Source organism: Ambystoma mexicanum, chromosome 1p, assembly GCF_040938575.1.
Source record: "Ambystoma mexicanum isolate Mex_15411 chromosome 1p, UKY_AmexF1_1, whole genome shotgun sequence".
NCBI lineage: Eukaryota > Metazoa > Chordata > Amphibia > Caudata > Ambystomatidae > Ambystoma > Ambystoma mexicanum.
The window spans coordinates 679,981,376-679,994,160 of NC_090921.1; the positions used below are offsets into that span (position 1 = coordinate 679,981,376).

Genomic DNA, 12,785 nt, shown 5'->3' on the forward strand with positions numbered 1-12,785 from the left:
TTTTTCTGTCTGCGTTTTTTCAACTGTTCCCAAAAGTAAGTATCATAACCAATCCAACAGCCATTTCTAGAACCACCATGGGTGCTTATAAACTTACTAGTGATCAAGACGGGAAGTTTTCTTACAGAATGAAACTGAGGACAAACTCTACTCCGTGATACGAACATGCCCCTGCAGCCTAGGCTCTTCTCTCTCACTCCCTGTGGCAGCTCATGTGTGGAGAGTCACCCAAGAACATTATACCATTGCTGAAATCCAGAGGAGTGTCTCACCCCATCCACATACAAATCGAGCATGGATTGCGGCACTGGTTTCCTTTGCAGAAAGTTGGATTCTGAAGGATTTTTTCTTTTTCAATTATTAGTTTACATTTTGTAGCTCTACCCCAGGGATCAACAGTCTAGCCAGCCTAGGGGGCAAATGCCCCTTTGACCTCCTTACCAGTCCACATGTCATCTCCCAATACCAGGGGGGGGGTGGAAGCATCCCAAATCAACTTGTTTCTTGGAACAATATCACAAGGGAGAATTGTGTGTTGAAAATTGTGAAAGATGGCTACAGAATTGGGTTTTCCTTTTCAAAACTCAATAGTCCATCTCAAAGAACCTGCTCACCACACAGACAGGCTGAACCAATAAGTCAAATTCTCGACGGAATGGAACACACTGGAAAACAGGACAGGTCCACACTTGGAAACTGCTTCTACTCCCTTATCCGAAAGACCCAGATGCATTCAGACCGGTCCTAGATCTCAAAGTGGCAAACAAGCGTGTGTAGATGGAAATATTCAGGAAGCCGGCCCTACACTATATCTTGGTTGAAAATGTTTCCAAACTTACACATTTAGATTGATCAGCAGCATTGGCGATTCCTGGGGGTTATGGTAAGACAAAAAGTATTTTCAGTAAAAGGTCCTACCATTCTTGCTCAAATCAACCACCTGAGAAAATCCAATACGTGCTAAATATATTCATACTTTGATGGCCGTCTTATCAAGACCAATTCACGTCATTCGATAATGCTAAATGGGACTTTGAAGTTGTGTGCCTCATTGAGACCAGGCCTGTTCAGGAACCTGCAATAATCCTCTCTGAATCCAACGCAAAGGCTTCAATACTTAAGAGCAGTTCTGTACATTATGGCAGCAAGAAAAGCTCCTTTGGGTGGAAGGCATTTTCAATCTCCAAAAAATGCATCGCTCTCCAAAGGACTCCTGACCCGACAGCGAGGCAAGTGTTATGTCTTCTGGGCTCTATTATGTCCTGCATCCATTGTTCTGAATGCAAGGCTGCACATGATAACCAGCTGCAAGAGTAGGTCCTTCCAGAAAGAGGACCTCTGCTAGAGTGTTGCTGAAGAGGATGACTCTCTCTATGAGAACAATCTGTCTTTTCATTTACAGGAATTGATAGCTACACATCTTTGAATCACAAGAAAAGCGTCTATTTTTCACATTAAAATATGTTTCTACTTACCGAAGATATGGCAACTGGGAATTGGCACCTATGTTTTTACTCCGGAGTACTGAAATGGGGATGATCTACTCTCACCTCAAAATGAGGATTGCATCGAGGGACCTGGACAGATAAGTTTTGGAATATTGGGCTGAGTCCGCAAAGGCAGAATATTGCCATTGCCACTATTGGCAGTACGCTAGTCTGAAAAGAGCAAGACTTCAGGCTTCGCTATTACCTGTCCTGGCAAAAGAGCATTGGAAGCTCCCAATTGAAAGGTTTTCTGAAATGGAGGGGAACGTCTATGCAGTGCTCCAACATATCTCACTTTCAAAGGTTAGTGGCCTGTATAGAGAAGGCCGCCCTGAAAGCCACACCCTTATAAAATGAGGCAGCAGGAGCACTGTTTGTGTCAGAGGGAGATCCAGTCTCCAATGCAAAGCGCCTCAACACGAAAGTGGTCGAGAAACTGAGAACCAGAGATCCAGTGCTGTGGTCCAGCTGGAATAGCACGCTGTCCTGGCCACATTTGTTTCAATACACTAGAGTCCATGTGGCTTCGTGCTCCACATTAAAGACAATTTGCATAATCAAGGTGGGTTGTTGAGTACTAATGTTGTGGCCACCTGGATGAAATTAGAGAAAGGAACAATCTGCTTCCGATGCAAATTTACTGAAGAAAAGTAGGTTCAACATCAGAGAAATCACCCAAAGTGAGGGAGACTCTCCAGCAGCCAAAAGCTTGTGGTAATCACACAGCCTTCCCACACAGTCACTCAGTGCAGTTTATTTAATAAGTGCCCCCATGTAAGTAAAAAGAGGGGCATCTTACCACACCACTACCAAAAAGTCAATAGCCAGCTGAAAGAGTTTTTACAAACAAAACATAATGAAAAGAAGGAGAAATGGTGAACAAGGGGGCAATGGGTGTCCGTTTCTTTCACTTGTTTCCTAGAAATTGTACCAGTGTTGATGATTAAGTAAAGATTTTAAAGCTTGAAGCTCATCGAAGGGTGGAAGTGAAGGGGGCAAGCATCTCCAAGAAAGCATCTCCAAGGCTGTGATGAAGAGTTGGGCATGCAGGCAAAGACCTTGTAAGGTCATCCCGAACAAACTTGTTAGTGTTTACGGGTAGGCAGTCAGGGTGGTGACAGCAATCTGGTAGGAAGAGCTTCCTCCTTCTCCTGACCAGTGGTCCCCGAGCTGCATAGTCCTTTGCTTGAGCCAGAGTGTGTAGGACTTGTATAGGAGACCCCTGCCATTCACTTAAACCTCATGGCACTGAAGACATTCATCTGTGATCAATTAAATTGATGGAATATAATGGAAGTCTGTATTTGAGGGGTAATGTAAGCAGCGGTCCTGGCAGGTGCCTCCAATTGCGCTCACAATCACCTTCCAGTCCTGGCATGGGAAGTGGTGTTCCTGGCAGAGAGTTGGGAGCCTTTAAGCCTTCCTGGACTCTTTCTATTCAATTCATCCCTGATTGAGTCAGACATGGGGCTAAGATTACTGTAGAGACCCACCTCCTCCCCCAAAGATCCTCCCCACCTCTCCATATATTTTGTGGTAGCCTGATGGGGACCATTTTAGCAGGTGTAGTAACATGTGCTGCATCACACATGTCTGCCTTGTTGTGGTGGTGCAGGTCAGAAAGGCGAGTTATGTTACTGGGTCCTACAAAGCAGAACATCGGACGTCTGGATGCCCACTAGGTGTCTGGGGTCATATAGGGTGGGTTGGTTAGTGGCACAGCAGGAGGAAAGCAAAGAAGGAAAGACTTTGCGGTGAACTGCAATTGTGAGATCAGAAAAATTGCAGTAAAATGTACAGCAGAATTTCATAAAGAATTAACCAGTCTTGAAATGAGTCTTGTGGGGTAAATAGGTAAACCCATTACGGTACTAAATAAATTGTGGGATAGACCGGGAGCAAATGCCGGTTTAAAACTATGGGCAAAGGGGATGCAATCAACAGGGTTCCTAAGATTGGGTTATGTGCTGTTGCCCTCATCAGAGTACACATCAGTCTGCTGCACGGGGATCCAGAATTTCATGAACACATTTATAGCACTCACACTTAGTCGAGTTACAAAACCCGGGAGCCGTTCCGCTGTCGGTCACGTCCGCCTTTGGATCTCATCTGCTCCTGAACGGAACCGGCCTGCAATCAAGTTACACAGAAAAGTTAGTTGTAGAAGCTGGCTTGTTAAGTTAGATTTCTAAACAAACATGAATACGTTTGATCTCTTGGCTATATGGAACACAGTGCCTTAAGTGGCATGAAACTAGAACCAGGGCTCTCGGGCGGCGTGGCACGGCAGGGGGTCGGTGCCGCAATTATGAGGAAACACTCACCTGAATGTTGCTTGTTTGGACACACCCACATAAGAGCCCCGCCTATGTTTTGCAAAAAAAGTTAGGCCGTGGCCCAACAGGTAACATTCAGTCGAGGGAAGTGTTGCCTATCTTAATTGCTGCGCTGGTCATCACCCCCCTCAATTGGGGTGCAAGGGTGATGATCCCTGCATCTCTAATGAAAAGGGTGTCTGGTAGGAGTTCGGCAACACAATGAAAAGGCGAGTAAAAAGGCGAGGCTCTTTTTGTAAAGCCTGAAGCTTTCGCCTATACGCAAGTCCTTCAGGCTTTACCAAAGAAAGGAAGCCATGCCATTTCATTGCATCACCGACCCCCTGTCAGGCACCATTACCCCTGCATCTCTAATTAAAGGGGTACCTAATCGGCCCTCCCGCCCCCCAACTAGGCGACACAATGCTGATGGCATTTTAGGGGAATAATGTTCAATGTATTGAAAGTTCTCTTTTCTACTAGGCAAGTTGTGCGTTTATGGGTATGAATGGAGAGAGGATATAGCAAAGACTCTGTATTAGTACCCGGCGAGAGTCAAGCAGAATGCAACAAGCATTCTGATTGGCTCTCGCTGGGTCCTTACCCGGCCGAGAATCCTTCGATTCTCGGCCGGGATTCCAGCCGCCTTGTCCTCGGCAGGGGGGAATGGCAGCCCCTCAGCCAATGAGCAGGCTCGAAGCGGGGCCATCCCCGCGTCAAGCCTCCCCACGGCTAAGAGGCTGCCTTCGCCCCCCGCTGGGGACTCAAGTAAACTTTTTTTTTCTTCCTTCCCTCCCTCCCTCCCCCCCTCCCTCCCTCCCTCCTACCCCACCCCACTTACCTTCTTGCTCCTGCGTCCCTGGTGGGGGATGATGGCAGCCTCCAGCAGTGTGGAGACTCTGCGCCTCCACACAGCTGGAGGCTTCCATTGTCCCCTGCTGGGGATGCAGGTACGTTATTTTTGTTTTTCTTCCCCCCTTTCCCTCCCTCCCTCCCTCCCAACCCCACTAACTGTCTGCTTCTTTTTTTTTTCGGCGGGAGCAGACGTGCTGGGATCACTTGTGTTCCCAGCGCGTCCGCTTCCGAAGGCCACCATGGAAAGAGAAATCAGACTCCCGTTTTCTCTTTCCTGGTGGCTATTTTCTCGGTCGTTTGCCCTGGTCACGCATATATTGCGGGCTGGGGTACTAATAGCAATATGACCCTTGCGGCGGGATCATTACAGACTCAGGTAATGCCCCGGGGCCTTCGTTAAGTTATAACTATTGGCCCCGGGGCATTACCTGAGTCGGTAATGCCCCTGCCGCTCGGGTCATATTGCTTAATTAAAGCATGCAGCTAAGGTAAAAGAGATGCCTAGAACAGAAGCAATGAAATCCAAGACAAGAAACACTGATTCAGAATTGGTATATGTCACGACTTAATCTGAGCAAAGTAACAGTAAGGAACAAGTTACTTACCTGTAACTGTTGTTCTCCAGCATGGGTCTGGCATGGATTCACATGCTCATGAATATTCCCCGTCGTCAGGCTGGGAATCCTCGGTAAAGAAAAAATCAGTATCAGTTTTGTTTCTGATCTGCCTTTCGTAGTAGTAACCAATCACTGATCTCTGCGTCATACTGACCACAGCCAATGACTGCCCTCTACCTAAGCCCCGCCTCTGGCAGCCATCTTCAGATTTGGTAGCACGTGAAGTGGCAGTATGATCAGGTGAAGAGCCGCAGAGGGGAAGGCGGGAGGGTTCGCATGTGAATCCATGCCAGACCCATGCTGGAGAACAACAGTTACAGGTAAGTAACTTGTTCCTTCTCCAGCATGGGGTCTGGCATGGATTCACATGCTCATGAATAAAGAATACATAGCAGTACACACATGCACAACCACGGGAGGTGGCAAGGCTCAACATTAAGCATTACATCAAACTCAACATTAAGCAATTCTTACCTCCTCACCAGGCTCACCTTAGGCGAACAGGTTGCGCAGCAATGCTTGGCCGACCCTGGACTCCTCCCTGGAATCCCGATCGACGCAGTAGAATTTCGTGAAGGTGTGCGTCGACCTCCACGTAGCAGCCCTGCAGATGTCCAGCAAGGGCACACCAGATAGGAACGCCGTGGTAGCTGCGATCGCTCTGGTGGAATGGGCTCTCGGACGGCCAGGCAGCGGTCGGTTTGCCAACCGATGACAGTACATGATACAGCCGGAGAGCCATCTGGAAATGGAAGCCTTCGAGAGAGCCTTCCCCTGATTGACAGATCCAAAGTTCACAAAGAGTTGTGAAGTCTTCCGAAAACACTTCGTGCGGTCCACGTAGAACTTAAGCGCTCTAGCCACATCCAGCGAGTGCAAAGTCCTTTCAGCCGGCGACGAAGGCGACGGGAAGAAAACAGGCAACACCAAGGGTTCGTTGAGGTGGAAGTCCGACGGCACCTTGGGCATGAAGGAGGGGTGCGTCCTGAGCACTACCCTCGTGTCGTGAAAAGTCAAGTACGGGGCCGTGCAGGAAAGGGCCTGGATCTCTCCCACCCGTCGTGCGGAGGTGATGGCCACAAGAAACGCCGTTTTCCACGACAAGAACTTCAACGGAGCCGAGTGCAGAGGCTCGAACGGGGGTCCCATGAGCTTGGTCAGCACCACGTTGAGCTCCCACGCCGGGGCCGGAGCCTTCACCGGCGGGAACGATCTAAACAGTCCCTTCATGAACTCTTTCACCAGACGATGAGACCACAAAGACGTCCGCCCCGTGGTTCTGGTGTATCGGGAGATCGCAGCAAGATGAATCTTGATGGACGTGTGCGCCAGTCCAGCCTTGGCCAGCGTCAGTAGGTACGGCAGTACTTGGGGAGCCGTAATCCGTAGAGGGTTAATCTTGTGTCCATAGCATTTAAGAGTTGAGGACGCCCTGGCCTTTGCAAGAACCTCTCTGCAGTCGGCCGGTATGTCGTATCCTCCAAACTCTAACGCTGCAGGAGCCAGGCCTGCAAGCTCAGCGACTTCGGGTCGTGATGGAGGATGGCGCCTCCTTCCCTGGAGAGAAGATCCGCGTCCACTGGCAGCTTGATTGACGGGGACGCTGACAAGTCCAGAAGGTCCGGGAACCATATCTGCCTCGGCCACGAAGGTGCGACGAGGATCATCCTGCACCGTGATCTCTTGAGCTGGTTGATGAGCCGGTGTCCCTTTAGGATGGGAATATGGAAGTAGGCATCCTCCAAATCCAACGACGACAGGAAATCGCCCTCCTCCAGCTGACCCAGGACGTGTTGGAGGGTGACCATCCGGAACTTCTGTGCCTTGATGAATTTGTTCAGTCGTCGTAGGTCCAGGATGGGACGCCATCCTCCCGTCGTCTTCTTCACGAGGAAGTATCTTGAGTAAACTCCGGAGCCCCGAAGCCTCTTTGGGACGAGCTCGATGACGCCCTTCTTGAGCATCGCCTTTACCTCCAAGAGAAGTTGAGGGACGTGATGTTCTTTCCTGGCCACAGGGGGGACGCGCGGGCACCTCTTTAGAAACTCGAGCGCGTGACCCTGAGCTAGGGCGTCCAGCACCCAACGGTCGGTGGAGATGGACTCCCACACGCTGACGAAGCTCGCCAGCCGGCCTCCCACCGGGGTGCTTCGGTGGGGGCCCGACCCCACGGCCGGTTCAGTCCTGTTTAGACGAGGCTTTGCCGCCTTTTCCTCCTTCGCGATGACGGCGGGGTCCGCCTGACTTGTCTCGTCCCCTGTAAGCTTCCTGTGACGACGAACGGGCCGCTTGACGGTAGGTGGAAAATCTGCCGCTGGAACCTTTGGAGGAACCCTGTTTGCCTCCGCCGCTCCGAAAGGGCGGCCGCCGTTGCTGGAGAACCCCAAGAGCCCGGGCCGTCTCTGTGTCCGCCTTGATGGCTTGAAGGGAATCGTCCACTGTTTTCCCAAACAGGTTGTTTCCGTCGAACGGCATGTCCAAGACTCTGGTCTGCACGTCCTGACGGAAGTCAGTAGCCTTGAGCCATCCACGCCGCCTAAGGCACACGCCGTTGCCCAACTGGCGAAATCCAGTGTCAGCGATGTCCGTCGCAATCGTAATGGCGTGGTCCGATGCCACCTCTCCTTCCTGCAAGATCTCTAGGGCTTTCGCCCTCTTGTCGTCTGGTAGGAAGTCCAGCAGGGGGGCTAGTTTGTACCACAACTCCCTGTCGTAGCGTGCTACGATAGCAAAGGCGTTGGCTGCCTTAATCGTTGTCGCTGCAGACGAGATGACTCTGCGTCCCATCGTATCTAATTTCTTTCCCTCGCTGTCCGGCGGGGAGGTCGATGTAGAGGCCGCGCCCCCCCCCCGCTTTCTTCCTGGCCGCCGCGGAGACGACCGAGTCCGGGGTCGGCTGTGCCCGAAGGCACAAGGGGGCCGCGTCCGGGACCCGGTATTTCTTCTCGTACCGATCCCTTCTAGCCGGCGTCGTGGATGGGTTCTTGAGGAGGGCGAGGCCCTCATCCCAAATATCGTCCAGTAGAGGTACAGAGAGGACCGTCTTCCTCTTGGTCTTGCGCCGTTGATAAAGGAAACCTTCCTTCTTCTTCTCTTCCGGGCAGAGCTGGAAAAGCTCGGATGCCCTGGCGATCATGGAGTGAAACGATCCAATCTCGTCGGGCGGAGAAGCCCGAGTGGGAGGTGACGACGGCAGATCCTCGTAAACCTCGTCGTCTGTACCCGTCGCGGCCGTGTCAGTCCCCGTATCATCCCCACGTGTCGTGGACGGGGAGGAGGGCTGAACAGGGCGCGATGGCTGAAAAGGAGGTGGAGGATGAATCCTTCTTCTCTTAGGGGGAGGGCTCCCAGAAGGGCCTGGCTCCGGGTCCCCCATCGGGAGCGGTTCCTCCGCTGGTGGTAACGGCAGTCTCGTCCTCATCTCCGAGCATAAAGACTGTATAGCCAACAAAATGGCCGCCGAGTTGTCTTGCGGCACTGGTTGAGAGGAGTCCGAAGGGCGCTCAGGAGCCCCGTCGGCACCCTCGACGTTATCGTTGTCTCCTACGTCGGGGTCCCTCCCGACGGGCTGGTCTTCTTCCACGCCACCGCCGTGGCTTAAGACTTCGATCAGCTCTTCCTCAGAGGTTGAGGCCGAATCCACGACGACCTCCTGCCCCCCCTTTTTCTTCTCCGCCGGAGGTTTCACGGGGGTCCTGTCGATGGGCATAAAAGAGGACTCCCTCCGCGGTGGCAGGGAGACTCGGAGCCCCGAAGTCGCCACCACTGGTGTAGCCTCCACAGGCTGAGCCAGGGCCGCAGCGACTGTCTCGATAGAGGCCTTGGCCGGATGGATTAAGGCTTTCACCACCTTAGGTGCGCTCACCGCCTTCTCCTTGGGGGGAGGGTCACTGCCTCGCTCCCCCTCCGATGGGGCCTTCGAGCTCAACCGGGGTCTCTCCAGGAGCTTCGCCGGGTGCTCGGCCTTCCTCTTACCCGAGCCAGAGCGTTGGCTCGTGGTTGATGGCACCGGGGAGGAGGCGCCCTGCCTGGCGCCCGTAGAGCCCGACCGTTCGGCGCTCGCGGTGCCAGCGGACTCGCGGTGCTTGGCCTTCTGTTGGACCCCCGTCGCCGGGGCGCCCTCAAAGGTCTTAGAAGACCGCTTGGACTTCTTCTTCTCGCCTGACGGGCTCTTCCCTTCCAGCCAGTTGGCGAGACGTTGATGGCGGTCCTTCATGGTCCGCTCCGACATATTGCCGCAAAACGCACAGTCCTTCTCCACGTGTGTCTTGTCCTCATGTAGGCAGTAAAGACAATGGGAGTGTTTGTCCTCCTTAAAGACATTCTGAAGCTGGCATCCAGGGCAGACCCTGAACAGCTTTCCGGGCGTCGAGCTTCCCTTCTCCTGGGCCATGTCCGAGATTGGCCTGAGAAACTTCTGGAGTCCTCCAAAAGCGTGGCTCGACGAAATCTTCACCCTTGAGGGGCGTAGATGAATCCGACACGGGTCCCCGTTGATCGGATGAAGAAACGGTGGAGCTTGAGGCTCTTTTGACCGAAAAAAAAGAGAAATTTTTTGAGAAAAAACGTGAAAAAAAGCTAACGCTCGAGAGCAATAGCACGAGGATCCCAACACTTGAATGTGCGGTAAAAATCTGAAGATGGCTGCCAGAGGCGGGGCTTAGGTAGAGGGCAGTCATTGGCTGTGGTCAGTATGACGCAGAGATCAGTGATTGGTTACTACTACGAAAGACAGATCAGAAATGAAACTGATACTGATTTTTTCTTTACCCAGGATTCCCAGCCTGACGACGGGGAATATTCATGAGCATGTGAATCCATGCCAGACCCCATGCTGGAGAAAAGAAAAATAATTTAAAAAAAAATGGAAACTTCTAGAATTGGATCCTACGCTAAAAGCTCTATTTCCAAAATCACCATTATTCGCATATGGGAAGAGTCCTTCTATTCGAGATCATCTCATGAAATCTGATCTTGGACATATCAAGAATAGAAACAACAGGATCAGTGGCGGCTGGCGAGTTTGAAAGCTGGTGGGGTGTAAATGTCTCACGGCGAATTTTCTAGCGGGCGCGCGCAGCCCAACGCCCCCAAAGGGAGTGTGGGGCTGTTCACCCCCAGCAACTTTTTTGGATAAATGGCCTACAAAATGTGCAATTTACTGTCCAAAAAACCCACTGAAATATGAAAAAAAGCATCAGGTTTTACATATTAATGGTACTAGGTTCCTGCGACATGGGCAAAGATACAATTTAGATGCAAAACAAAATGCCTACAGTTTTCAGAAATCAAGGTTCCATACGGACTGGTACCATGTCAGAGTTACTACGACACCTTCGTTAAGTAAGACGAAAATGCAAGAACAAACAAGCATTGGCAAAGCCAACCGTACATTACAGCACCGTTACTCATACATGTTTAACATTACAGCTTTCATAACACGTTTACGCAAATCATCCCCATAAAATTAATAACATGTTACTAAATTCAAGAAGAAATATGTGTGAAAGAGTGACAATCTAGGGGCCATGGGACCGATCGAAGGGTCATGCATGCCATGGGGCAATGCTATTTTGGGAGAAATAAGAATGGGTCACGTGCAATTCAGGTTTCAATTTGATACGGCACAGGGCATTATTAGGGCAATTTGAGTACCAGGGTCCAGGGAATGTTGCATAGGGAAGAGATAGAGTCAATGTACGTGTCATTGGACAATGGGTACAATCAAACACCAGTTCTCTCATCTCCTGTAAATGACACTGCTGGCCAGTGCGAGAAATACTAAAAGAGCCGCACAAAACACTGTGCCAGTCCTGGATTAGTTTGAGGAATCTGTATTTGGGATGTTTTATTGTAGTGTAAATGCTTCTCCTCACAAGTGGGCTGCAGTTTTAATCACGTTTTAGACATGCAAAGAACAAGACGTAGTTTTGCTACTTAACAAAAGGTGGAGGTTGTATTAAGGGCAGAGGAGGTATCCCACCACTATCGAGTTTGGTGGTGTCCCAAACGTAGACAGACATGGAGGTACCTCCTCTTATTAATGGATGAAGATACGATGGATCTGGAGTAGCTGGTTCTGAAACTATTCCTTGCTGATGAGAAACTGCGCTTTCTCAAGAAAAGGCAACGGACTTAAAGACTAGGACAAATTACACTACGGTTTAGATTCAAAATAAATTCAAATGTTTTAACCTTATGTTTAAATGCTTTCGTCTGATGAGCTGTACTCTCCTTTGACAACATCTTGGGTTTAGTGGTTCACACACCTTTATGTCATGTATGTACCTTATGGTTCAACGTCTTTACAATGAGGGCTTCTACGTGTATGCTGAACATGTTGTGAGAAACGGCAGGTGTCTTGCTGAACTGAGCTTTGCGAGTACTCATGGTGTGCTATGTTTATATAAGTCATTTTATATAGTGTGCACGTTTTTTGGCATAATCACGTATTGTTGTCTGCTCCAGACGTTGCTCTAGTTTCAATTTTATATTAATAGCAGCTAGTGAGGTCCAACACATCATGCACAGTTCAGCTGTCGCATCTCCAACGTGTACTGTTTTTTGGCATTTTCAGACTGACTTTCGGCAGTGAGGAATCACAGACCAAACAAGAAGGCTGCCGAACAGTTCCGTAGAGCAATGAGAACACAAAACACAGGAGAGAACGATGGCAAATCTATCACAACACAGAAAGGGGTGAGGGAATGTTTTCACTGCGCTGCACAGACATTAATACAAAGCGACATAAGTGATTTGCGAGCCCGTTCCCACCCACTGCCCAGGTACACACCCTGATCTGAAGGGGAGCCGCGCTCACAGGCATCGTAAGACCGCCAGGGGCACACTGGACAGGCCTGCTCCGAGGGTTGCATGATCACTGTGATATAGTTTGTGAGGTTTACGGGGGGCAGCCGGTTCTCTGACCCGCCACGCGAGGTCAGAGGACGTGAGCCAATACTACAAGCCCTCCAGGCGAGCCCCCTCAAGGAAGGGTCTGCATGCATGCTCCTGCACCCCAGATACTCTGCTTACACCAGGCATGCTAGCAGTAAAGTCACCGAGTGGCAAAGCAGTTATCCACACGGACTCCCTAATGAATCAGGTCGGCAAAGAAGCTGTCAAGATTTCAATCTTCTAAAAATCAGCACTATAATTAGCAATCAGTAATCACTGTGTGATAAGGCTTGTAATTTTCATATTACCTGTTTGCACCAATTACGTCTCGCTGATGGAACGTACCAATCAAAGCGCCATTTGCTCGCAGGCACCCACCTGACTATGTTTTCGGCAAGAAACACTCGGCAGCCACCCGTTTTAGCCCCGTTGCTATGCTTTTAGCCTAAAAGCATTAGCAAATATTCACAGAATAACACCAGCCCTCGCGCTGCCAGGGCTCTCCTCTCCAGTCCCTGGTGACTTGTACCATTTTATATTTTTGGCATTTTTGTCGAAAAATGCCAAAAATATAAAACGGCACATTGGAGATTGCGGGCAGCAGCAGCACGCCT

At 50.4% G+C, this 12,785-nt stretch overlaps 1 protein-coding gene across 3 annotated transcripts in view; it reads right to left on the minus strand.

Annotated features, from left to right (window-relative positions):
* Positions 1–12,785, minus strand: part of CDC42SE1 (CDC42 small effector 1) — a 433,771-nt gene that overhangs the window by 30,169 nt on the left and 390,817 nt on the right. For all 3 annotated transcript variants that reach the window (XM_069649771.1, XM_069649772.1, XM_069649773.1), the window contains one exon: positions 3,532–3,617. In XM_069649771.1, the coding sequence (XP_069505872.1) occupies positions 3,543–3,617 (75 nt within the window). In that variant the 3' untranslated portion in view covers positions 3,532–3,542. The remainder of the gene's footprint in view (positions 1–3,531; positions 3,618–12,785) is intronic.